Source organism: Pleuronectes platessa, chromosome 12, assembly GCF_947347685.1.
Source record: "Pleuronectes platessa chromosome 12, fPlePla1.1, whole genome shotgun sequence".
Lineage (NCBI taxonomy): Eukaryota > Metazoa > Chordata > Actinopteri > Pleuronectiformes > Pleuronectidae > Pleuronectes > Pleuronectes platessa.
The window spans coordinates 14,150,509-14,177,684 of NC_070637.1; the positions used below are offsets into that span (position 1 = coordinate 14,150,509).

A 27,176-nucleotide genomic window follows, 5' to 3' on the forward strand; every position below is an offset into this window, starting at 1 on the left:
CACTCCAGTTCTCCCATCTTCTCTCTGAAGACCATGCCTGCATTACCATTCTTTTCACATTATTTATATATTTTATCAGGACTTAAGTCCTATGTGTCATTTGCCTGTAATTTATATACTGACATGGACATTTATATACAGGAAAAGTAGTATATATATAGAGTCAAACTCAGACTATAGGGCAACAACAGGAAATCCTTTATTACATATTACACTTTTTTCCTGAAATCGTTTTTTATTATTAAAATTTTGTTTGAGTGATGAGCTACATAGTTGCATAACTGTTGTATAAGCAGATATATTACTCTTACCATATTTTATATTTGTGAATTCAGCATATAAAAGGCATACAGTAAGTCTTTACAATTCTTTAAAAAAAACAGAGCTCTCTCTTGACCAAGAAAAAATAAGGGCCATTTTATAGTTCAGGTCTCTCATCACTATTGGATCTTCTTCTCAAAGTGACAGAGAAGATGTGTTTTATATATATATATTTTTTTTTTACACAGAATCATATGTGAAGGCTTTGTTGGAAAATAGTTTGGGAAGCACTTCAGAACACATTCAACAGGATGAATCATATGTGTATCACTGTACATCATCGTTGTTGGAGCCAGTTGGGAGAAGAGCCTAAACATCTTTCCATCAAGAAAAGCTTTCAGTGCCATTCTTTGGTTTCCTTTCAGTGAAGACAAGGAAGTCGGGTCTTGCATAACTGTTATAGGAAACCTCTTAAGGAGCCACCATTTGTATCAAAACTCAGTTGATTCTCTGATAATTAGATTCTCTTGTTTTATCTGAAATAGGGTGACATTCACATAATTAGTCTGATTAAAAATATTAACACCTTAACATTGAGTTTCTGTTCTGCTTCACCAAGTATGTGCGAAAAACAACAGTCTCATCCTATATTTTTATGTGAGAACCAGATGTCAGACAAGGCGAACACACATACACACAGCCTTTGGAAGGGACTGGGTCTGACAGTGTCTGTGACCAAAACCATCTAAAGACCAGGTTGCGGTCAGATTACACAAGCTGCAACAACTTTCATCCTGTTAACCTCATAGTAATTGCAGCATTTTCAGTGATCGGTACTCATGGGTCGGACCTTTGGATCACAGGCATCTTCACACTCAGCCTTCACTTTTATATCTAAGCTACACACTAGTAAAATGTTGATGCCAATTTTCTGTCTCCAGTACTCACAGTGAACTGCACATGTGAGGGAGAACAGAAAGCTTGACAGGTTTAAGGCTCATTGATGCTGCCATTACGTACAAAAAGGGGGATACATCCGTTTTGAACGATGTCAAAATGCCCGCCTAGTTCCATGCGTCCTTTATGTTGGCTTGGTTGGTAGTTAACACACCCTCTGGAAGGCAGTGCATGGTCAGGAATTTTTGCATCATTAAAGGAAGTGTTTGTCCCGGCTTCCTGAGCAAAATGACATCATGTAAATGCCAAAGTATCTCCTCAAAAAGTTCCACCATTGTTGAAATGTCTTCTTCATGTTCTATGATCGTTTCGATTGAACTATTGACTGCACTGCCCCTTTTCCCCCATGATCAAAGGTGGTACTGCTCTGTTTTGTCTGATGCTTCCAGTAGGTTTTCAGAAGACATTCACAAATATGGATGAAATGAACAGAGCATTGACAGACGGCTCCAATTGTTACCATTTACATAATAACATTGAGCATAAATTAGCCGTCAATGTATTGAGAATGAGTAAACAGTGAATTGCATGTTGTTTCATACTCTTTCTAAGGCATATAGAATCCTGCTTTGAGCAGCTGTAAACATCCGTACATATGGTGATGCACTCATTCAATAATTTCCATAAGGTCCAATAAACATTTTTAATTCTCATTCATCCTTTTGGCGTAAAATGGTTTCAAATATTGAATTTGTCTTGGCAGATTAATGTTAACTGAAAGAAGCAGGATGTAGTGTGCTTTAAATATGAGTCTCAAAAGCTTTCATCCGCCCCTCAGTTTGACTGGAAGGTGCTGAGGCATCTTTGGCACACTGAGTGGTTTGGTCTTCAGGCTCTGCAATCTGCAGGTCACAAACAGAGAATGGACTTTTTCTTTCAGTCGTCCTCCCATCACTCATCGTTATGCCTTTTTCAAAATGTGTCCCTGCCTCTTCCGGACTCACATTTACCACCTGAAATAGAAAAGCACAGAGGTTTCCAAGTTAAGGCTTTTATAATACGAAAGAAACGGACAGAGGAAAATGTACAGCAGCAGCAATGTGGATAGAATGTATAATTTTCATCAGTTTCTAGTCGGTTTACATTTAGACTAATTCCAGCCCGCAGTGAAATTAGTTCTCCCTGAGGCCGTTTGGCACTGGGGTGAATATTCAGTGTGTAATTGATAATAAATGTTTTTTACTGGATTGGATGTTGACTCTGATCCTCTGCTCTTTATTTTCATTAAGTCAAAACATTTGAAATGACATGTTATCTGTTCCTGCAGGGTCTAAAATTGGCATCGTGCACTTGCCGAATCACAGTTAAATAGGTGTTTGCGAATAATAGAAATGAGGTTAGTCCCCATTGGAATGTTGCTGAAATTGGCCTACAGCACTACACATGTTCATCACTACAAAATAGTCAATATCTACCTAGAAAAGAATCCTAGGATACAAGTAAAAAATAATAATATTATACCGTAATATTACAAGAATAAGTCAAAATTTTACGAGCACCACATTGTCACACAAGTATTTGGAATTTAGAACTTTTCAGAGTGTACCCCAGCCGGTGTTTGCCTCAGTTTTAAACATGAAAAAGAAACAACAAGACAAAGTGGTGGACGAATACCTATTCACAGTGAAATGTTGGCTTAGCCTTATGTTGTTACAAAAAAAACATTTTATTGATATAATGCGGCGGCTGCTTGAAGCGGCAACATTCTCCCCCTGCTTTAAGATCTTGTGTTGAATTAGGATGAACATATTCTGGACCAAATTGTTTTTCTAATGAAATGATAGGGATGAATTTGGTTTCTATTCTCCTTTCTCTATCTGAAATATAAAATCCTGCTTCTGGCACATGTGGACCCAATTTTAAAATGTTAAGAAAACAAGTCTAGATAACAAATATACTAAATCGATAGTTCTTTGGTGAATTCAAAAGTCACATATGGGCATTGGCCTGTTGCCCTGAGTAGAGTCAGTCACTGAAACCACTTGATTACGGTTAAGGATGATTGTGGCATATAGCTAAAGTCACTCTGTGAAGGTTATCAGAAATAGACTCACCTAATACACTCGACATACAGCAATTTCCACATTGTCCTTTTTGTTCACACTATCCGGAACTGTTTTCGTTGTTACATGATTTCCCCCATGTGCTCTGTGTGTGTCCATTTTTATTGTCAGTTATTTTTTCAGGTACGGATCTCTGGCCTCTCCTGTCAGATGTTGACCACTCACTTCTACAGGAAACCAGGGAGGTTCATACCGGTGTGTCTCATGTTACACCCTAGAGACTCACACTGGGATGTGTCATCTGGAAGCCTTGAGATAGCTCATCAGACAGAAATCCCACAAGGATTAAAAGTCAAACTGTGACCAAAAATACTACAAGGAATCATTTCTGGATTCAGAGGCTGCCCGAGAAAAGTATTAGTGTTCAAGCAGCAGTTTCCTCTTTGTTGATTGTCATTGCATCAGAGGATTCTGATGTTGTTGTTAAGGCAAAAGCAGTATAAAACTGGATGAGGACACTTGTGTCTGATACATTCACTTTGATCAAACATGGTGTAATGTTTCTCTTCTCCTATTTTTGTTCTGGCAGGTAGAGCCTGCAGCATAAACTCATCTGTGGTCAAACTCTCAGAACCTCTGGGGCATGTGAACAGGAACAACACTGTCTTCAGCCTGAATCAATTATTACAAACACAGGCTAATTCTTAGCCTCACATATGACTGTATATAAATATGGACAAGTCGTCTCTGTTTTCACAGATCACACCCCATCACTGGCTTATTGATACCACGTAGGCATTAAAAAGAGACAGAAAGATAATAGAAAAAAACTGGTTTACATGTATCTTATGACATCTGGAGGGCTGCAAACCTACCAAACGGCAGTTAAAGAAATAAAAGCATGCTTCCTTCTGACTTGACTTTAATCAATTACTCTCATCTCAGAATTGTATTGGATGCAATAGATTCTATCATCGCCCCTCCCCCTCTGGTTTTACAGATGCCTCGCAGGAGATGCTTGGGATGTTTTTAAATGCTTTTGCAGGCAGAGTGAATGATATTAAGAAACAATCATTCCTCCTGAGGCATTTTAAATGCCAAGAGGAGCGTTCATGATTATTTTAGCAAATTCTGACCCATGTCACTGTGTCACTTCTATCTGAAATCATAGCAGACAAAATGCATGCAGTCTTGATATCATTCCCACCAAATTTCTTAAAGAGGTTATGACACAGTTTTTTAATGCTTTTTAATAGTTCCCTAAAAAAGGGAATCTTTGCTTCCAGTTTAAACCTCTTTTAAACCTTGATCCCTCTGTTTCAACCCAACATTTATTTGTAAGTGTTTAGAGCATTACACAGTGCAGAAACTGCCCTGACAAACAGAAACCTGATGACCCTGAAAGCCTTGCTTTCATGTGATATTGTGTTTTTACTGTTTCTTATCGTTATCTTTTCCCCCCATTTATTAAACTTTTTTTTTTTTTTTTATTGTCATATCACAACTTTTTTTGTTTAGGTTTTCATATACTTTTCTTGATTTTTGTCGAAGCACTTTGTGAACTCATTTAAAATGTGCTATACAATTAAAGTTTATTATTATTGTTGCTTTCTGATAATCTTATCCCATCTGCTTACATGGAAGAGGAAGGATTTTTGACCTATACTGAATCAAACCAATAGGGGACAACTGAGAAACTTTGGCTTCATTTGGGGGAGCTCTCATGTCGTTCACCTTGATATTCAATCTATGTATCGGTCATTATAAAAGGAGCAGACAATCCAGGAGGTTTAGGGCGGTGTCAGATCCAAAAAAATAGCCACAATAAATGGCTTAAACAAAACTAAGTTAATGGGATAAAATAAAAAAAATAAGAAAAATATATCAACTGTTATTTAATTATACACAGATTTAAAAAAAATATCCATCTTCCAAATCCATTTATAACATATATTAATATGCTTCACATCAATCTAGAAGAAGAAAAGTGTGTTGGCATGGCATAGACCCGTGAATGATTGTGTTGCATTTGATGTGTAATGAGACTCAGGAGCAGTCGAATAAAAATTCCACCACCTTAACTCAATTACCATAAACTCATTAATTAATGATAACATATCTGCATAACGTTGACTGCAATTGCACAAAGATAAATGATGTTGAATAACGTCAGGGGGCTAACCCAGATACAGACGATTGTCCCAAGGTAAGCTACAGGTTTTCTTACACACTGAAAATAAATCTTCTGGTTTATATTACTCTACTGCATATTGTTGTTCCACATCACAACAGACACACTACCAAGCTGAATATTCCACTTAGCCGTCCTGTGAAACAGTTATCTCGATCAAGCACAACTAAGGCTTTTTGTTTTAATGCAAATGATGAAGTGGATCAATATGCAACAATCTGCCTCACAATCTCCTTCTGTATCTGAAGTTCTTTTCTGTTCCCTGACCATTGTCACGTTGACCTTGATATTTAGTCAGACTACCATTTTACAAATAGCTCACATGGAGCCTAACCTTGTGGATTAACTTCAGTATATACCAATTGGGAGTTATATCATAACAACGGTAGTATGCACGATGAGGGATAAGGACAAACATTTCTGTGTAAAGTCAGTCAATAATAAGCTTTTATCATCAATCCTGTCCATTTGTTTGATTGCTAGTTGATTGATACATTGGTTTGATTGTTTGTAAGCATGATTGAGCAAAAACTACAGGATGGATTTCCTTTAAATTTGGTGAAAGGATGGAAAAAGGGCCAAGAAAGAACCATTAAATGAAATGGCGTTTATTTTTTTATATCACCGATTACATAGGGATAATTAATGGATCTTGATGGGAGAAAAAAATAATTGGATATTGATATTTGTGTAATTTGGTGTGAGATATGTTCACTACTGAGTACCATAATGAATAGAGAAACTCTAATGTGTTTTTTGAGTTGTAATCTAAATTATATGACTGTTCCCCAGATAAAATGGATTAATTCTGGTTTTAAAATCCAATTTATTACCAAGTTTATTAAAAAAATATATAATTTATGGGTTTAGCATGGCACATAACACCACTAGTGTTTCAAACTATATCGGCTCTGAATGATCGTGGTCTTGGTGGTGAGGAGACTGGAAGCCCTCTTCTTCATTTGACATTTCAATGGCAAAGTGTGGTTGCTGCAACTGGAGTCATCGCTCACAGTCAGACAACACAACAAGCTAATTAAATGAGCTCCGCCTCCCAGCACTGTTTTTCCAAAGTCATTCGTTGAATTCCCAGGGAGAGGCACTTCAGCCAAACAGCAGTTTACATATTTGCATATCCTCAGCTCACTTCGGCTTATGACTACTTATAAGTATTTCTTATGAGCTGACACACCCCTCACACACACACACACACACACACACACACACTCTCCAAACCTGTTCCCCCTCATTAGTAAGAAGAGAGGAACTGTTACTCTCTGGAGAGGATAAACAACAAGAGTGCTCAGATTGTCTTATGTTGACTAAGTGCTATGTTTTCACTCTTGAATAAAAAAATACATACTTTAGCCAAATTTGTATTGTTATTTAAACTCAGAGCTGCTTGTTTGATAAGCATCTGTTGGTTGCAAAGCAGAAAAGATGAAAGGAAATCTTCAAGTGTAGCTCAGTGGTTTTAACAGAGATGTGTGGACCAGAATTATCCTCTCGGAGGCTTTGGCGAGGCTGGCTGACGACAGACTCTGCGTGGAGGAGAAAGTATAAAACAAATGGCTGCGAGCAAGTTTCCGAATTGTCAAATTATGTCACAGCTGCATTGGATAGCTGTAGGTCATGATTCAGAAGCGATCCAATTTCTTTTAGATGTAAGGAAAATCAGTCTGTTATCCGAAATGGGCATTTTATATTTAGTTCATTTTGTCCTAATAGAGTTTCCGGCGGTTAAACAAACAGATCGAGGCTGTCTGAGAGAAAAAGCAGCTTCTTTTCTTCCACGGTTTTATTTTTTGCATGTTGTTCACACAAAATGGAGCGACGTCTGGGAGCTAGTTCAGGCAGCCAACTCGAGCAGCGCTGCTCCATTCATGTGACATACATCATGTGACATACCTCCCTCTCCACAACCATCTATAATACACACCCACCTTATCAAAAATATAGAAAGTGAAACAAACCCTGGATCTGCCCCGTTAATTGAATACTCCCCATAAGGTAATGGGTTCTTCCTTCACCTATATCCCACCCTTCTACAAAGTTTCAATAAAATCAGTTTGGTAGAAACCTACAAACAGTCAGACAAACAGCAATGAAAACATTTCCTCCTTTGACAGGTAATAAAACTAAAGCTATTGCACATCACCTAGATTTGGAACCATTTAAAGATAAATATATCTTCACTACAAGATGAACAAATGTCACAGGCTTACCTTTTGGTTGTCAGTGTGTTTGACATCAGGTTGCCTGAAGGGGTTTGGACGAAATTCTTCCACATCCTGCACAGTCAGTCTAGGAATAGCCGTCATCGGGCGAATAATCCCGGGCTTCGTCTGCACACAGGTAGTCAGAGTTTGACAGCAGAGAGGAATTTATCCTTTACTTCCAAGAGCTTTACACTATCGGGGTACTAATAATAGAGTTTGTATCAGGTGCCAAATGAGAATTAAATGTGAACCTTTCTATGATCCGTCAGCTTTCTGTCCACACTGCCAGACTGGTACAAGCTGCCTAAAGATGCCTGAATAAACAACATGGAAGAAAAACATGGCCCTAGTTATTAGTGTCAGTCACAGTAATGTGGAAATACTGATAAAATAAACCACTTGAAGCACTGCAGGGTTTCCATAAAAGCAAACAAAAGCAGGCTCCTCAGTTGTGGAAATGTGGCAAATTAGACGTGATATTTCATAATCCCGATTAATATGCCATCTGTTCCAAGGGAGCCTCATTTAATTTACTTAAGCTTAATGGTTTTGAAGTGGATTAAAAGGTGTTAACATTTTTGTCAGGCTCCAGGGGAACCATTCAGTGCTAATTAGCTAGCGGATGTACAGTTGAAGGAAATAAAGACAAATTATCCGGTGCTTAATGACACAAGGCAACAATTTGTTTACCTTTCCATCTAATAACAATAACAACAATAATAAAAGTACACAATTAACCATCTGCTGTATGAGTGCAAATAATATATTTTTTAACTATGGATGTAAACTAGCAAGCTGTGAGCTGTTTCCAGTGTTAATGCTAAGCTAACCATATGAGAGCCATATCAAACTTCTCAACTCACACATAAAAAAGCTAAAGTACCTTTCAGATGTAAACTGTTTCTTTAAAGTGATAGTTAACAGAAAAAATTAAATGCACTCATTAAAAACAGCGTTGCAGCCAAATCCAATACGATTGAAGTAACTGGGATAGATTCCTCAAACCTGAAAAAAACTGAAACAACAGAAATCCCTCCATACTGCTTGTGTGGTGTCATACAAGTGTCTGTAAGTCCCGGCATTCAAATTCGACTCGAAACGGTGTCAGTGACACCATGTTTTTAGCCGAAAAGTCTTCTCCTATCCTTCTCCTGATCTGCTTTCATGTTCAGAGGATGCAGTAGCATCGCTACTTCTGGTAGCATTGCTGCATACGGCTGACATCGTCATGTGCCCCTTGGGCGCGAGCATGAACAGTGTGTGCGCACAAACTTGAATGTGTAGCCTGGCATGAGGATATCACAGGACATTTAGGCTAAAAAATTGCTTTTGGACACTTGGGATGATTCCACAGAAGCAGATTGGAGGCAATTTCCGTTTTAGAAATTCACTCATTATAGATAATGAGTGAATTACATTTTTTTCGTAAACTATCCCTTCATCAAAGAGCTTTGTCAGTTCTGTTTTCAGCTACATTTATCCTCCAAGGACAAAATCTCCGTCTGTCCTGCCTGAATCTCTGTTTAGATCTTTAAAATGTTCTTTTCCATAGGGGCCTCTGCAACTCACAATACAAGTGCAAGTGTTTAATGACATGCAGCTCAGTCCTGTGAATTTGGGACTTGTGAAAGTAAAAGGAAAAAAGAAAACAACTGTTTGTCTCTAGCTGGGTTTTTTCTTATCTTGGTCATGTGGGGGTAAAGTCCAGAGGAGAATGTGTGTTTTTCATTCTGACTCACATATTTGGTTTCCCGTCCCAAGGATTTTGGCAGTGTTGAGTTGCTCTGCAGAAAGTAAAGGGAAAGTGAAATTAAACAACCGAGTGACACAAAACTCATGTAGTGGGAAAAATCTTAAAATGACTAATCACAAAATGTCTGAAAGGCAGACGTTGAAAAGAAAACTCATCGGTGAACTCATGGAATATATATGAACAATTCCAGTGTTTTTTTATTTGTAAGCTACAGTTTTTTCTGTAACAGAGCTACCTTCTCTATTGTCCTTATGTGTGGCTGATAATTACACATTTTCATCCCGCTACTCCTGAATGTCATGGATGACAGCGCACCAAAACAATAACACACAAACACACACATACACACACACACACACTTTTCTCTAGAAACCACTGAGGCCTTTCTCCTTTGATGAATAATGAACAGACGTCTTTCCATTTCGTGTGCTGATGATTATACAGTCAGAATTCACTTTTATCCCACTTCAGGTTTGTGCTCCAGTAAAAATATGGTACAGAGTGCTTGTTTCCCTTCCTCGGTTTTACACCTACTATTTTCTGTTATATCATCGTAGCTGCAAGCTTATGTCTTTCATTTTTACTTTAGTCATATTTAACTTTTGAGTTTGTCTTTAGAATTTCAACACAATAAAAGACTCCTATAAGAACCAGTTGAACATACTGGTTAATGCATTACAAACAGCACGGAACATCTCCAATCCTGTATTTGTTTGTTTGTTTGTTTTTCCATGTGAGACAGCATTTTTGTGCAGATACATTTCATTACATTTACCATTACAGCTGACATTATGAATTTGCCACTCACCATAATCTACTAAAGCTAGGGTTGGTAATCCTGGAAAAGCTAGCACGAGCAGGCTACATTTTAATAATATGCAACCGACACATCTCCCTCCCTCCCACCGGCCCTCTCGGCAAAGCTATGGCACCAAAACACCTTCACGCACACTGCCCAACGACTGCTACAGGACAACTTCTCTGTCACCCGCTCGCTAACTTCTGAGTATCGTCTCTGCTTCAGCGGTGTATGCTTCTCTGATGTGTACTGGGATCATTGGCAGGTTGCACACAGGCAGGAGGGATAAAAAGATTAAAAAAATGTCTCAGAAACTTTAACCTTGTTTAATTAATTTATGTCCTGGACCCTTCCTGCAGTAACTTTGGTGTTTTTCTTGTTAAATTATTAGTTCCCTAGTTTCCTGCAGACGTGAAAAAGGTAGCAATCTTCCCATCTAACACCAACTGAATAATTGTATTTACCAAAATATCAAACCAGAATTTTAAGAGGGTAATTCAAAGGTTGCTTGCTACACTTGTTTCATGTAGAAGAAGAAACAAACTTTACCTGTAGACCAAAATTGGGAGTGGATGACCTGGAGGACTGCAGTAGACGGGGAGAAAAAGTTGTATAAACAAATCTGTCGATTAACATTCAAACCAATGCATGTTCAAAATGTATCATTGAACGAACTCACTGCTGGAGTGGAGTTTGCCAAAACCTCATCAATAACTGCATAAAGCTCCTCTGACTGCTGGCGGCGCTGAGCTGGCGAGCACATCTGTAGAGTAGCACAAAGTCACGGACGTTAGCTGTGTGAATGGTGACTTTTGTCGTGAACACCAGCAGTGACGTGTGTGTATGTGTATGTGTGTGTATGTGTGGATGTACCTCAGCGTGAGTGTCTGCAAAACCTCTGTCCAATGCAGCACCTCGACCCAGTGAGTCACAGGGACTCTCCTCTCTCTCCACCTGCTCGTCGATCGCCTGTGAATACAAAGCACAATGAGCGGTTTGATCTCCCCTCCACACCGCTGCTTCTTTCCTTTGATTATATGCTGCTCCTAGAGAACATTGCATCCATCCCCTCTTGTATTCTTCTCGGACGGTGCTCCTCTCTCCCCGGCTCTCAATAAAAACATCCCGCTGTGTGAATAGCACAACATTTGGCTCTGGATGCCATGATTTTATGTCACTTTGAGCTCATTTTACTTTTAATCAGGTTTTTAAAAATGAGACTTATAGTTCTATTATCTACAGCCTGCAAATCCGTGTGAAATTGGTTTCCTCTCATTTTTGTAATTTTTGCCTGACACATTTTTGCATTAACAGATACAAACGTAATTCTCTGTAAAGCCCTGTGAGTGGAAACCTAGGAATAATCTTTTTTTTATGTAGTCATATTTTACATTGGCCACACGTACCTGCATCAAACCAGTTCATCATGGCTTCATAGCCAGATATTTCACAGGAGGAATTATAGTGGGATTAGAGTCAAATGAGTGAACTCACCTGCTGATCCAGCAGAAGAGTGTTTGTGGGAATTGCAGCGAGGGATTTATAGCTTAACTTCATCTTGTTTATCTGGAGTTGATAGAGGGAGAAGAGCAGATAATGAATAGAAATTTAACGTGCGTATTCTACATTTCCTTAGTGTTAGGTGTTTTTGTTTCAACACAAACTACTGTGAGTCAGACATCTCCTCTCAAAGCATCACTTTGTTTGACTGATTTTAAATATAACTCAAAACTTCACTTACATTCAACTTTTCCCACAGGCGAGAATACTAGACAACTCAGTCTGAAACCGACGTACATTTCCCTGCTTGTTATAAATTAATTGAATTCCTAATCATTGATTCTTAAAAATGTTGTGCTTCCAGCTGTACGTCTGGCCCAGAAACCAGAGCTATTTAAAAGCTGCTGCCCTGATGGCTTCCCTCTCGCTTCTGCATATAATGTCTCCGATGTGTCAGTCAGTAGATGAAAGACTTGTACCAAATGTTTGATATCGCTGAAACGCAAAGATCTATAACATCATTAGATTATAGTGAAAGTAAGGACTCAACAAGAGAGGACAGCTTTTTATATCCATCTATCAAATCTGTTTTGAACCACACAGTGTGTGAGAACATATTAGATACTATCCTATAAACAAGTCATGCATGTTGCGAAAGAGCGATACCTTTCTTTTTTTACCCTCCCTGTCACTGCAGTCTGATATTCTGCTACCCGGCCTCGACGACGGCGTCGCGGAGCGCGGGGAGAGGGAAGGGGACGGGGTGAGGTCTCTGATTGGTGGAGCAGGAGAAGGTGTTGGCGTAGGGGAGCCGGCAGGTGAAGGCCATCCAAGAAAACTGATGGGTGTGTAGCGGGAAGGGGACAGGCAATCAGCTCTGTGGAAAGCCTGCGATGGTGCTGTGGAAGCTTTGGAAGCAGGCCATCTCCTCTCGGACTCACACCTTCCTCTGGTGTTTTGTAAACGAGGGAGAGGCGACACTGAAGTTGTGAGAGTGGGCGAGCGTGATGGAGGAGGCTGAAGCTGAGGAGGGCAGATGGGCGAAGAACTCAGTTTTTGAGAAAGCAAAGGAAGCCTTGAGAGAGACGAATTTGACGAGTGATTCCATTTCGGGGGCTCGGAGTTCTCCTGCTCATGAAGAAGTTTTGGGGACAGGGAGATGAGATTTTTAAGGTTATTATCTTCAAGGTGCTTGTGAGTGTTGCGGGCATTCAACTCAGACTGCTGAGAGCCAGAGGTTTTCTTATGTTGCAGTTTTTGGGAAGTTGCATAGTCGAGTGTTTCGTCGTGCTCTGCTGGAGACACAGCTTTGACGTTTGAGCAAAACAGAGGCAGCGGAGCTCGGGATAGGTTTTTCACCGGTGGAGGTGAAATAACCTGCTCCCATCTAGGCACTCTATCTGAGCGAATTTGCTCTGAGCATTTTTTGCCTTGAGTTTGAGGGCTTGTTCTGTTGTTGAGCTCGTTTGACTGCACAGGCAGAGGAGAGGCAACACATCTTTTAGGCTCGTGAAGGAGGCTCTGACTATCTATAGACACGGATGAGGAGGAGCGAGAGGAAAACTCCAGGGGAATGGAGGCCACCTTGGAGGCTGCTGAGCAGGCGTTACAAAAGGAGAGGGTCACAGGGTTAACAGGCCAGCAGGGGGTGTAAGGCCTCTGCAGAGCAGCGGACAGAACAGGAAGACGGCCTTTTCTCAGGATGGCCGTGAGGAGGGAGAGTCTGGTGAGAGGAGGCCGGTGCCGAGGAGGAGGGGACTGGGGACAGATGGAGGAGAACAGGCTCTCACAGGAGGAAAAACAGGTTTGAGGGTTCTGAGCCAGACTAGAGCCAGAAGCGAGAAAGTGCCTCTTGATCTGGGTGACAGAGGGCGTGAACATGCCGGAGCGGACAGACGAGCAGGGGGACACAGTGCGGCTGAAAGAGACAGGAGAGGTCACAGAGGAGGGCTGGGTGAAAGACCAGTATCGATCTTTGTCCGAGATGTCTGAGAGAAGGGACTCTCTGGACGAAGCCAGGGTGGGGAACAGGTCTGCGGAGCATGTGGGGCTCGTCCTCTCCTCTAACTTGCTATTTGCAAAGCAACCCGAGCTAACCTCAGCACGTCCAGAAGTATCGTGACACTGCCGCTGGGAAACGGCCCTGTGTTTATCAACAGCTGTTTCCATAGACGCTGTCACGGCGGCAGTGTGGTCTGGTGTATTTTCAGGCTGGGCGCTGACGGAGCGAGAAGCTTTGGTGTGAGACCAGCTCATGTGATCCTCTGACGACTTCAACTGGGGAAAAAAAGAGAAACTGATCTGATACATTGTGTAAAATGTGTAAATTTGTGAGCATCTTTGTGCCTCAGCCGGCAAATTACAACTCAAGTTACAATAACCAAAAGGGACTTTCACTTCAAATTCCTAAAGGTCAGAGTGACACTGATTTGTCAGTTGTGTCTGATTTATGCAGAGAGGAAGAAAGTGCTCAATCTGCCACTCCTGCATAAATAGAATTTAATCAAGCCCTTCATAAAGAAGAGCTCACGAAACATGTGAGGTTATTTACATTTTTATTTATTATTAGATTCTAATTAGAATTTTCCGATTTGAAAGATGACATGAAGTGTCTAACGATATCATTTTTTAATTAATCTCCTGACAGTGTTTAGTTATATTTTAGATTAAAGTTCCAGATCTACAATTGTCTACACACACATTTACACATCTATATTATAACATGTCAGTGACAAAGCTTTCTGTTCTTGTGTCGCTGAGAGTGCTCTGATTGTACTCACTCTAAGTTCTGTCTCTGCTGGGATTTGGCTTCCTGCTCCTCCCGCCACGGCGTCCTTGATAAAGACAATCTCTCCTTTGAAAGTATTCCTTTCCGACATGGTCTCTCCGCTCGTCCTCTCATGGGACTCGGCAGCGATCTGACGGGAGATAAAGAAGCCTATGTTTTGGAGGAACTGAGCAAGTGAAACCTGAGAAAATCCGAGGTGAACCTCAGCAGTGAGCCTCCCTGAGCTCAGCGGGGGGGCTCAGTTTCAGCACGCCACATGTCCCCACACATATGATTCACATGCACACGGACACATGTCCTGCTGACATTGTGTTGTGCATGTCTCATGTGCAGAGCTGGAGCACTGAGGCGGGGTCTGTGTTTGAGGCTTGTAAATAAGCAAGATGATATCTCCAGTCTCTTTAGCAGTTCAGTCCAAACTGGCAGCCACCGGCCCTGCTGCACTCATCTATTTGTGGGGGGGTTTTGTTTATGTATTTATATCACTGTTTGCGAGCATGTCTTTTTTAAATGCTGCCAGAGGAAGCTGCCAATATATTTAAATCCTTCGTACAAGAGTCACATTTTGCCCGACTATTCATGGCATCCAACTTAAGTTAAATTTAGACATAAATTGCTTGGGGTAAAGTTTTGATCAGTCAGTGATCCTGGTGTCCTGTATAAACTGTTTCTATTCACTCCTAAGAGCCTTTAACAACATCAATGCTGCCAACTTTTCCTCTGAACACAACAGTCGTTCGATTGTCAGGAAACCGTCATTTTAGGACTTGAAACAATCTTTATTATCATTTTTAGGTGAGAGCAGATTCAATATTATATCACATATCCAGCTATAGGCTACTGACGATTGTATTCTCCCTGCAGTGGCTCTCCCAGCTCAGTTGAGCAATATACTTTGCAGATAGAAATTTAAGCCAATAGCGTCTCCCTGTCCCATATCTATTAAATGAATCAAACACAATTTGAAGCATTTTATGCATGAAACCAAAGGAATTAAAGTTTAAAAGCATAACTCACTGCACAATAAGAGGTTCTACAACCAAGAGAACATCCAGAGACATACTTTTATACTGTATAATGTCATGTCACTGTTGGGTGCTAACAGATGGAAATGCTCTCTTCTGAACAGCTTTTTTTTCCACACAGTATGAATATAAAGTAACCTCCAATGCACTTAATCACAATTGTGTACCACAGCTGTACTTGAGAGATTCAACCCACTTTGTGTGTATTGCCCAGCAGTAATAAGGATGCAGATAAATCTTCCACAGAGAAGATGAAACGATTACCTTCACTAAGGAGGTTTCGCCCCTGCCTGAACATTTATTGAATGGATGTCCATGAAATTTGGTGTCAGATTGGATACGAGCAAAAACTGAGCCCATTCCACATCCGAGGGCAGATCCAGAAAAATGGGGCGGATCCAGGAAATTGATTTACTCTCATTGACATTGCGAGATAGGGAATTAACATTTTCACTGATTTCACAGGGAATACTTCATGGACCTTTATAAAAATGTTAAAAAATCTGTCATAGTTATGGAGCTTATTTTTTTGTAGCTTGATTGAATTTCAGGGGAGCTGTGTGGATCACCATCCTAGTTGTATTTGATGAAAATGGAAATTTATACTGTTGTTACAATATATTAACATTAAATGCTATATGACATTATCCAAATGATTGTGCTTTATGGGCTTAAATTAAAGGACTATTGTGATCGGGGATAATATATTTGATATCTAAGCTGAGCTGAAAAGGGTAATTGCTAATGACATACATCATATCTGTCATGCCCTCCACATGTATTCTAATTATGAGACTATAAATACATATGAGAGCATCTTCTAATGACAGCTTCTACTAATCAAAATCTGTTATATGATATAGTCACTGATTGAACTCATGAAAAGTGGCCATAGTGAACACAAATCATAAACACTAAATACAAGCCCAACAACACTGTTAAAGCTACACAAAGTGTGCGATGGTAACAATAAAGCTGTAGTCGATGTCTTCGGAATTTGTTGCTATTGAAACAATTGAACTTGTTTGTGAATATCGATCGACCTGTCAAGGAGGTCGTCCTGGACAACATCAGCTGGTGTGATGGAGATTTTGATGGTTTAGGTTTTATTTTGTTGTCCTTCATTTTGGATGTATTGTTTTAATGTAAGGCCTTTTTGCCTAGGCTGACATGATTCGCAATTGAAGGTAATAAAAAAAATAATGCAAGGTCTCCTGTTTCTTTCGTTCTTGAATTGTCCATAAGGCTTAAAGTTGGGTTAGTAGGCCAAATAGCAGCTTGAGGAAAGTATTGAATATCTCTGTAAGAATGAAATCCAACGGTCTTCTGGACAGACAGAGAAGACACAGCAGTGGTTTGTATTCGTCCAATACAGAAACTCAACATATTTAATGGGATGTCGATGTGGCCTCCCTGACTTTGTCAACTTATAATGCAGGTTTTTGCAAGGACAGGTGAGATATGGTGACGGCACATGTGTTAACTTCTGCCTTGCTCATCTGCACAGTCTGCCTGCGTGCATCTAGTTTTTACAGTAAATACTTCACCGATCTGCAGAAACTGAAATTCTTCACCGTGTATATCATTTCCTCCGGAGCTATTTCATTTCCTTGTCATGCACACCCAGTACTCAGCACCAATGAGTCAAACACCAAAAGGTACAGTTGCAGAGTTCCATTACAAAATAAATTATACTTTGCTTTATAAAAAATATTTTGCCTTTCTCCCAAACTTGGCAAATAAAATCCGCTAGAAATGACCTTCCTGAAGCACAACTTCAGTTTTTCATCATCATGGAGCCAGAAGAAACGTACAAAAATAAAGGACATTTTACTGAAAAATTGCAGCCCTTATTTCCTGATGGACAGAACAGTGGAAAATGAAATGAATGTCAGCCTGAATTTCACTGAGATCAAGCAGCATAAAGGTTTCTGAACATAGCTGTGCACATATTTTTCCTTAACGTAAATTACACTCCACACTAGTTTCTAGACTGTAGCTGATAAGACATTATGTTTGTCACATTTGTTTATATGCAAAATATATGCGTGCATTAACTTGCTGATTTCTCAACCACATGTCACTGTTTATTTGTGACCTTGACAAGTAATAAATATTTTTTCAATATTTTCTATTTATACCCTTGTGGTCTTTTTTCCATGAGCTCATACTAATGTCTCCCAGAGTGCCAATTATAGACGTTTTGCACAAATTCAATATTTTTGTACTTAATTGATCCTACCAGCTGTGATTCTGACTTTAGGCAAAGTTCTTCACAAATCAAGATAAAAAGCTTGATCTTAATGTACTCTGCTTATAATTGAATTTTGAAGTACGTAAGCCTTCTCCTGGCGGAGGGATTAATAATATGTCTGAGGGAATTTGCAGTTGTAGGTGTTTCAGAAGGGATATAGCTGCTCACCTTCTCTCACCTCCATTGATCTTGTCTGTTTAAAGACAATCTGCTGCCTACAAAGCGCCAAGTAGGAATACAACTCTCTTATCTGATGCAAGATAATTAAGCTGGAGCCTGGAGGAATAACGTGCCATGGGACCTCGCAGTTCAAGTACGTGCAGGTCTGACATCTTGAGGTAATGTTACTGATATACTGCAAAAAAACATATGTGCAATAGACATTTTGAGCAGTGTAGGTTGCTCCCAGGATTAATGAGCCCTTGACTGTTCCAAGTTATACTCAAAACATTATACATGTAATATAGATGCGCCCCCTGCAGATAAGAGAACTAATCTGTCATGTGAAAACACAACAAGATGTAATTTACTCTAAGGCACTAACAGCTGTTCACCACTTGTGAAAAACAGAGAAATACTTTTTTTTCTCTCCTGATAAACATGTTACATAATCCTGTCGATGTGTTTAATAAGAATAATACCCTGTCCACATCAAACCCCAGTTCATGACTTTCAAAGTTGGTGGATCGTTGCGCAGTTTACACTTCATGACTTTCTGACTCGTGAACGGGAGCCTTGCAGTTGTTGTGAGTTTATTCTATAGGACTGACTCACAACATGATCTGACACACTATATGATCCTTCACCAGGAGAAACCCCCGCAGCTCTGTGTACTGAGTTTATTCCAGGACAGGAGACATTGCGAGACAAGTGATCCTCCTGCTCACAGTATGACACGTCAAGCTGGACGAGTTGAACTGGACTTTGGCACGGGTCGCATATTTCTGTCTGAACCAGACCCGAGTCCAGGTGATAACAAACTGGGCCCGACCCAGTCCGACAGGCGATCTTTTTTTTTTGTGTCTGAACCCGACCCCAATGCAGTTAATAGAAGCTTCACTGACACACATGGTTATTGCTTGAGAGTTGTTGCTGACTGCAACTTGATTTCCGACAGGTTGGAACCTTGGAGACTCGTCTTGGAGGCGTCAGCAAGCCTCTTTGATCACAGTGCAGTTTTTCAAAAACTCTGTTTTTTGTGCATCTGTGTGTACTTGTAAAGCGACGCGTTCAAGGTTTGCTGAACCTGAATGCAACTTTCACAAATGTGATAAAGCGGGGGACCCAATTTCGTTTTTTGAGAACAAAACACCTGCCAGAACAACAATGAGACAAATGATTGCAGAGAGAAATGAGTACAAAGCCATTTGAACTCAAACCCACAAGACCAAAAATCCAGTAATGTGAATAGAGAGAGACACGTTCATACCCGCTGTGTATGCTGAAACACGGGGGTGTTCAACTGTGCGGTTATATGTTGTTTATGACATGAAGGGTGGCTACTCTTTTATGATAAAAGCAGTAGGGGGTGGGGGGCAGGGGGCGGGGGTTAATCTAATGGTGCCACCCCCCAGAGAGAGGACCTTTGAAGTCTCATGTAGGAAGCCAGTGTGCTGACTTCAGGGAGCAGTCGGCTGCCCCAAGGTACCCAGAGCTGCGTCACTTCTGTGATCTGGATGCTGGATGAACATAGCAAATTAATGCCCTCAGCAGCTGAAACCTCAGCAGCTGGATGGTTGTTTGCTTTCAAACTATCGGCTAAATATTTGTAGTTTGTGCTCATGAACTGTTTCTTACATAAAAGTTTGGCTTGAGGTCCTGATGTGTGGTGAGATAATCCATGACCGAGACAGGTTACATAAGTGACTAGGCTGTATAAGAGGAAATAAATAGACTGTATATTGTGCTTTTCTATGTTTATTAAAGTGCTTTACAGTCAACGCCACATTAACATACTAAACACTGCCTCTTTTCTATTAGACACCATTCACACACTGTGGGCACAGCCGTCAGTGTCTTGCTCCTCCACGGCAATCAGACAGGACGACCCGCTCCATCTCCTGCGCCAAATTTTTGGTTGGTCGGTTGGTTATTTGGTGGGTCAATCTATTGGTTCAGCGGTTGGTTGATTGGTTAGTTGAATGGTCGGTCAGTTGGTTGGTTGGTTGGTTTGTTGTTGGTCGGTTGGTTGGTTGGTTGGTTGTTCAGTCAGTCAGTTTGTCTGTTGTTTGGGCGGTTGGTCATTTGGTCAGGCAGTTTCTGGGTTGGTTGAATGGTTAGTTGTCAGCAGGAGTATCCAAGAGCTACAGAACAGTTTTCAATGACTCTCGGTGGAATGATGGGACATGTGCCGAAAAAAGAACCCATTCAATTTTGGTGAAGATCCAGGAACTTTTTTCATCTTATTCTCTAAAATCAAAGAAATGTAAGACGACCTACTGGACATGACGCAGTAAAAATGAGGAAATGAGTGACTCTGAAGTAATTGGTTGCTGCAGGTTAGGAGTGAGATTGATTCTTCCTCTGTAGCTAAGGTCTGGCCTTTAATCTTCAAGCCACTGATTAATTAACTGGAGAGTCCTCCAGAGAGAAAAGTGGCAGAATTGTAGAACTTGTAGTCTATCGTTTCATTGTGTCCTCAAAGAAAGTTGACATTTTTAGGATTCTGATAAATGAATTTGTTCATAGACTTTGTTTACGATTTTGCACAACCCACAAGCTCGTTATTTTGTGGAGTCAGACAGGCAGAGCGGGCTCATTCCCAATGCTGGTGAGAGAGTCAATAATAAATAATAAAAGTATAAAGTGTGACAAAATTCGTTCCAAAAGAGAGCGATGCCAATTATCACAAAGAACACACACACACAAACACACATATTACGAGATCACAATACAAGGAAAACGGACCTTGCAGGGATATCACTTTTAAGTATTCAGGTTGTGTGCTGCTGCTGTACCTTATTTGTTTTTCCTGTTCGTGCTCCAGATCCGTCCTCCTCGGTAATAAGGCTTTCAAATGGTAATTTCTGCACCACTGGCACAAATGTGAAAATAGACGGCCCAGATGGCCCTCCTATTGAAACCTATAGAACAGAGAGCACACGCACACACAAACACACAAACACACTTAGAGACAGACAGTTTAGCACCCTGCAGCTCAAAGCCTTGACACACCCAGACTCAATGAGTTGTAATGAGATGCAATTAAATCAGCTCATGTTCTCTTCTGCATTTTTTTCTTCGTCTGCTCCATCGTTTTAAATGAAGACTGTGGTGACAAAAACTTGTGACGGCTTGGAAATCCATGTGTCTATTCAACTGCAGATACTGAACCCGTAACTGGACGTGCAGCCATTGTCACTGGTTCTGCTCTTATAACCTACACCTGAAACTTGGTGGAAAGATAGAGCAAGAAAGAGTCCATTACATTTTGGCACAGATCTGGAAAAAGGTGGCAGATCACTTTCTTCAACATTATGCGACGGATTGTCAGAAATTTCTCTGAGAAATGATTCAAGTCATCTTCAGGGGACGGATATATCATGAAGCTTCATTTCAACACCTGAAGAACCAAAACAAAGAAAGATGGATAACAGTGAAAAACGCTTTTGGAACACATACATTGCTCTTTTTGACACAATAGATTAATACTTTGATAGAACCTGATGGATGCTCTTGGAAAGAAAGTGAACATACATTTTTCCCGAATGTCAAACTATTTCCTTTGAGCATCTTTGGATACATAATTGTAGATTTCTTTCTGGTTAATCTATCCAAATTTATGCCTGGCCTTAAGCACTGTGCATATATATGTTAATTGCATGATAAGTAGTAGATGTAGAGAAAAAAATGCTGTTATTAAACATGTTATACAGATTATTATTAATGCTTTGTTACCAACCTCTGGGACAAGCAGCTTCACACTATGAAACCTCTCGCTCAGCTCTCTGCTTTTCCCAAACCAGCCAATCACAGCATTCACTCCATAATGATCAGTGAACAAGTATGACAAGCTCTGGATTGTTGCGGGTAAAAGCTTTGCTTCCGGACATCAACATCTCTTAGTGATAGCCTTCTTGAAGGAATTGAAAAGAACGTATCCCATGTGTGCTCTGGAGGAGAGGGTAGAGCCATGCCATATGCTTACGCAATGCAAGGGCTTGAATTTGTTAAGGCGGTGTCACAGTTAGGGTTTAGTGGCAATTTCACCATCTGGATTTGTGGGAACATTTCTTATTTATCTGCAGAAAATCAAAGCCCACACTTAGCAAAAGTGCTTCTCCTCTCCACAGTGTTGTCGGGTCATCTGCAAGCTGCAAACCGGAGTGGAAAGGATCTGAAGATTCCCTCACTTATCAGCGAGGGTAATTTCAGCAGAGAGTCGGCTCTTTTAAATGGATCGCACAATCTCTGCCCATCGATGTGGATGACGGTGTCAGAGAATTAGCATGTTAGGTTGTGTTGCATGTGACAGGATTCTAAGGGAAGAAGATTAAAGTGTAAATCTGTATTAATTGTGGTCCCTGCATAAGCTATTCCAAGGGCAGGGGTAGATCTTGGGGTGGGGCTGGGGGGGTCCCAGGTGAAATCTTGTTGGTAACTGAAGTGCCACTGTCCAGTCAATACTTTAATTTTTTATATACCAGTCACTAATTAACAATACTAACCAAAAATGACAATAACACATTTTTATTTTATAGTAAACAATGTGATGGACAAAGAAAAAATGTATAAATATATTTGTGGCTTTGCTAAATATGTAGAGCTAACACTAAACATGGTTGCACTTTACTGAATCTGGAAATGTGCTGGGATGATGGACATGTGATTGGCCCCTTTGTGTAAATTGTGGCCCCTTTATGGCCCCTTATTTAGAAAAACCCTAGATCCGCCACTGCCCACAGATGAGTTTAGCAGATTTTTTTGATACTTTGTGCATCATGTATTGTGAAGTGTTTTTAAAAACAGTGATTAGATGTAAATAATATGTAAATATGTTCAGAGAAACTGCAGCTGGAGCAGTTATTTCCACTAACAGCAGCAGCATATATCTCTTTCTCTGAATTGGTCATTATATGATTTCAAGCACAGTATTAAAGCAGGGCACATATGAGTGCTACATTGTTATTTCAAATATGGGAGAAATATTGTGTCTGCTGATGGAACACTAATACTGCCATAGCTTGCTTTTTTTCTCATTTTGTCTGACAAGCTTTATAAATTCCCACTGAATTAATGCATGGTTATACACGCATTTCATTTTAGAGAGGCCCCTTTAATGTTGAGGTTTGACATAAAGGCCACATGCTCAGATGTTTTGAATGTAGCAGCTACAGAACTGACAGATAATTCTTTATAAATGTGTAATCAAATGTATGACATTATGTTTCGGTCTTATTGACTGAACAGGAGAGGTAAAGAAAAAAAAGCACAACTATTCAAGTGACGCACTGACACTGTGGCTGACATCAAAGAAAAGAGACATCCATCACTCTAATACAGCCTCTATTTAAAATTCTATAGATCAAGGTTTCTTTGCTTCTCAGGATAAAAGCCAAGCTTCATCCAACTGACCTCACGTCAGCGCAGAGGACAATCAGAATGAGTCTATAGAGGAGAGAGTGGAAGCTCCAGGTCTCTTGTACAGCAGACATGGTAATGAGTTAAATGTATCCCTTTCAACAGCGTCACATAATTAACAGTAAGATGAGCCTTTGGCTTGACTATGTTATCCAAAATCAGATAATGGGCTGTTAATGCTCCTGATAACCATCTCATAACATTACCTAAAAAGGGCAAGACCCTGATTTTCATCCTTAAAAGTTTTAACTTAATTTGATTTGTTTTTATTTTTGTAAATAAATGTGCCAATGCAGGAATTTTTTCACTTTCTTCGCAGTGTTTCTCATGGGATTCATATAATCTCTCGCATGTACGTTGCTCTCATGTGCAACAGATTCTGAGAGAGAGCTATATTTGCATGTCAATTGCAGGTATGCACACAACTACAGCCGAAACTATGAGGTATGACTGTTTGCATGGACAGTAACAACTTTAAGGAAAATAGCGTGGGAGAGAGCAAACAGCAATTAGTGTTGCAAATAGCGCTGTACACAAGTTACAAACCTCTTGTAGTGTCCTGCTTGTTTTACTCCAGCTTCACTTTTACTTTAAAGGGCAAAGATATACCCACATTAAAGATACCAGGGAACCAGATATAAATAAAGACCCATAACAAATAACTTGGCTAAAAATAATCACATGCCATTTTACAATTTTTTTTATATTCATGCTCTCATGTAACCTCCTTGTTGGTGTGTCCTCTGTAGTCATAGCAGAATAAGTTTATACTGTGAAAGGTTAAAGAAGAGCATTTCCTACTTGAACACTGGAGCCCTGTTGAATGTTAAACTGCGTTGAGTGTTGCCGAGGTCATGCCGTCCCCAAAGATCATATTTCCAGCCACCACACGGCTCCCTGTGCCACAAGTCGCCTTGACGGTGTGCGTGCTCTCACTCGGTCATTTCTTGTGGCATGTTGTAACTGTCCCCAACACGGAATACAAGCAGCACTAAATCATTTCCTGAAGCAGACCACCCCCAGAGGGATACTCGTAAACAGGGTCCAACCGGGAAGACAAATATTCTTTACGGAAACATACAAGTGAATGAATGCAGTGGATGTTATTCCTTCTCATAAATGTTCTCAAGCCCCCATATTATGCAATTTTAGATTCTTTTAACACCGTATTAATGCTGCAGCTACAAAAACATCAATCCAGCAGCGCTGTATATTTCCTAATGTTTTAGCGGTTATTCACACATTTTACACATTCTGTTGAGGATCCTCAGTTTGGTGATATATATATATATAAAGCCTATAGACCACAATATTCCACAGATGTTAAACTCTATATTTCTCAGGAGAAGCACAAACAGTTGGGCGTGCCACTTAAGTAAAGAGTTTAATTACAGACAAACACACGGCCCCTCCCTCCACAGTAGATAGTGCAGGGAAAATATAGCTCATTGCCAGCTGCGCATGAGAACACTTGGTTATCTCTCCAGATTATAAACAAACGTCACGATTTTGATTCTCAAACACAAAGATGGAAATAAAGAAAAAAAAAGGGACAAAGTCAACAAGTGCTATAATGGATCCTAAAATTGTACATGTGACGTACGTGCATTTGCATACAATGAACATTATTAAGATGCATTTACGATCATTCTCATAACTTCTTTCTTTCATGCATTCATACAGTTTTAGTAACCATTATTCATGTGGGTGTGACAGGAAATAACAGGCTGAGTATCAAGTTGCTCCATGGACTGTGTCTGTGTTTATGTGTGAAAGCCTGGGAGGTGGCAGTGAGTTGTAGAGGGCACCACTGGGAATGTGAGGTGAGGGTTAGATTTGGGGGGGTGGGATTATTTAGTGTTAATAAATTAAAACCAAATTCTTTAAATGGTTTTCATTCTTTACGGTCAAATCTTTTTTATCCAGAGTTAAAAGTCAGAGACACTTTAACGGCCAAGGTCAGTGGGAGATAAAGGCATGTCAGTGATATTTCTCCAGCAATACACCCAGCAGCAAGAAGTGTCTCCACCTTTGCATTATTCAAGAAGAAAACCCTTTGTTCCAAACCAGCCTTACCTTCTCCAGACTCAAACTGTCCATTTCTGATTCAAACACTTCTCCATCCACATGAGCTGTACATGTCCAGGCTTCAGAGAAAAACTTCCCCCAAGACTTCCACCGGTGGTCCAGGCAGACTCGGAGAGCAAGGTGCGCACTCTTCAGCCCGACTTCTGAAGTTCATGGTGCATCACTGTCGGTGTGTGTGTCTGTGTGTGTGTATCGCTCTGCAGATTTCCTTTTATAGACACATAATAGCCACAAATAGCTCACAGACAGCAGTCAGCCTGCGGGGCACCAGTAACAATGTTCACACTGGGAACCCCAAGCAGCACAGCTCTGTGTTCCCAGGGAGGCCAAATAATTGAACAATTTCAGCACATTTGACAACCCCCGCCCCCCCACACCCCGCCCGATAAACATTTTTTCCTTCACATCTTTTGTCCCCAAGAATAATTCTAAAGTTGTGTTACTCCCCAACGTGAGCCTTTCATATGCAGCCTCAACATGACAAAAATGCAGAAAACTGTTTTCTTGGAGCTGAGATAAAAATTAAAAAAACAGAGTTGTAGATAACCCTACGATCAAACCGTGGGGGGGGGGGGGGCACTCTGCAAAAAAAGAAGGAAATCACTTCGATGGGAGTCGAGCATTTGTGATTAATTTCTCCACCATGCAGGGACGTGACAATCACCTCATCATGATTCACGTAATTAACATTCACATTAGTTCTCACCTCGTTTGGGGAAGCCGTAATGACAGAGAAAGGAAGGGAGGCGTAAGTAAGACACCTCTGCCTGTCGGGGACATGAGAAAACTGAATGGATGAAGGGTGGTGTGTTTTCTGTGAGAGGAGGATCAAGAAAATCTGATTCTGAACGATTTTAAGATTCACCCATGCAGCACAAACGATGCAGAGCACTTCAGAAAATTGCTTATAAAAAAATAATCCAGATAATTTGAACCTGTAATCCTGATATGGCACCTCACTGTGTTTACTGTAGAGTCTTATCAGGCAGTTGGAAAAAAATTGATTTACTGGCTGGTGTGCCCTGGAGGTGGACCCCTCTGTCCCCTTATCGAGGGAAAGCAGACCCCTGGACTGGATGCTAATCCTTTAAGTACACTACTTTCTTCATTCCAGTCACAGCTGCTCTTGTCTATTTACAGCCTGCATGTCCCCCCCCCCCCCCCCCCCCCCCCCACCCACCCATCCACCCCTCCCATCCTATCCACCCACAGACAGACACACACACAGACAGACACACATACACACAATCATAATAAGACAACTGCCCGCTCCACCAGACTCTCAGGAATGTTGGGGTTTTGTTTTCATTCTGGGAGACTAATGATGAAAACCACCTGACATGTAAATATGATAATACGTTAAAGCTTTTGGGCAACACATTCCAAGCAGTTTCCACGGCAACGAGCCTTAAAGCACTAAGTGATTGTTTGTCATGTGATCCCGTCCCCACTGACATTCGTTAATATCACTATCAGTTTGGAAAAAGGTGTTCGCTGGTCGCTTTGATCCTTAAGGAAAAAACCTTTGATGCTGAAATCCTCTGATGCTCTGATTCAGTTTTAGTCATGTGTCAGTCCATTAGTGAGATAAATCTCTCCAATAAATCTATTGATCAGCCTTGATTATAATGTGTCTGGTTTAAGATGCCAAAGCTGTCCTGATGTGCATCAACTATATAAAATTGAAATATTTTTATCCCCGTTATTCTTTAGCTGTTTCAGTCTGTGCATGGTCCCTGTGAACGCAGCTGAGAATGA

The 27,176-nt window shown here is 40.5% G+C and overlaps 1 protein-coding gene across 5 annotated transcripts; it reads right to left on the bottom strand.

Annotated features, from left to right (window-relative positions):
- Window positions 1-175: 175 nt before the first annotated feature.
- mlip (muscular LMNA-interacting protein) lies at window positions 176-25,729 on the bottom strand. 5 transcript variants are annotated; one of them, XM_053435941.1, is made up of 14 exons: window positions 25,407-25,727; window positions 24,132-24,293; window positions 21,178-21,312; window positions 20,708-20,833; window positions 14,464-14,601; window positions 13,781-13,960; window positions 11,678-11,749; window positions 11,057-11,152; window positions 10,863-10,946; window positions 10,733-10,768; window positions 9,371-9,415; window positions 7,883-7,945; window positions 7,638-7,757; window positions 176-2,171 (listed from the first exon to the last, which is right to left on the bottom strand). In XM_053435941.1, the coding sequence occupies exons 3-14, from the start codon at window positions 21,292-21,294 to the stop codon at window positions 1,959-1,961; spliced, it is 1,290 nt and encodes a 429-aa protein (XP_053291916.1). In that variant the 5' UTR covers window positions 21,295-21,312; window positions 24,132-24,293; window positions 25,407-25,727; the 3' UTR covers window positions 176-1,958. The 5 variants fall into 5 exon arrangements, with proteins under 5 accessions (XP_053291916.1, XP_053291919.1, XP_053291920.1 ...); XM_053435944.1 differs by lacking the exon at window positions 21,178-21,312; XM_053435945.1 differs by lacking the exons at window positions 20,708-20,833; window positions 21,178-21,312 and having other exon boundaries at window positions 25,407-25,728.
- Window positions 25,730-27,176: the final 1,447 nt, after the last annotated feature.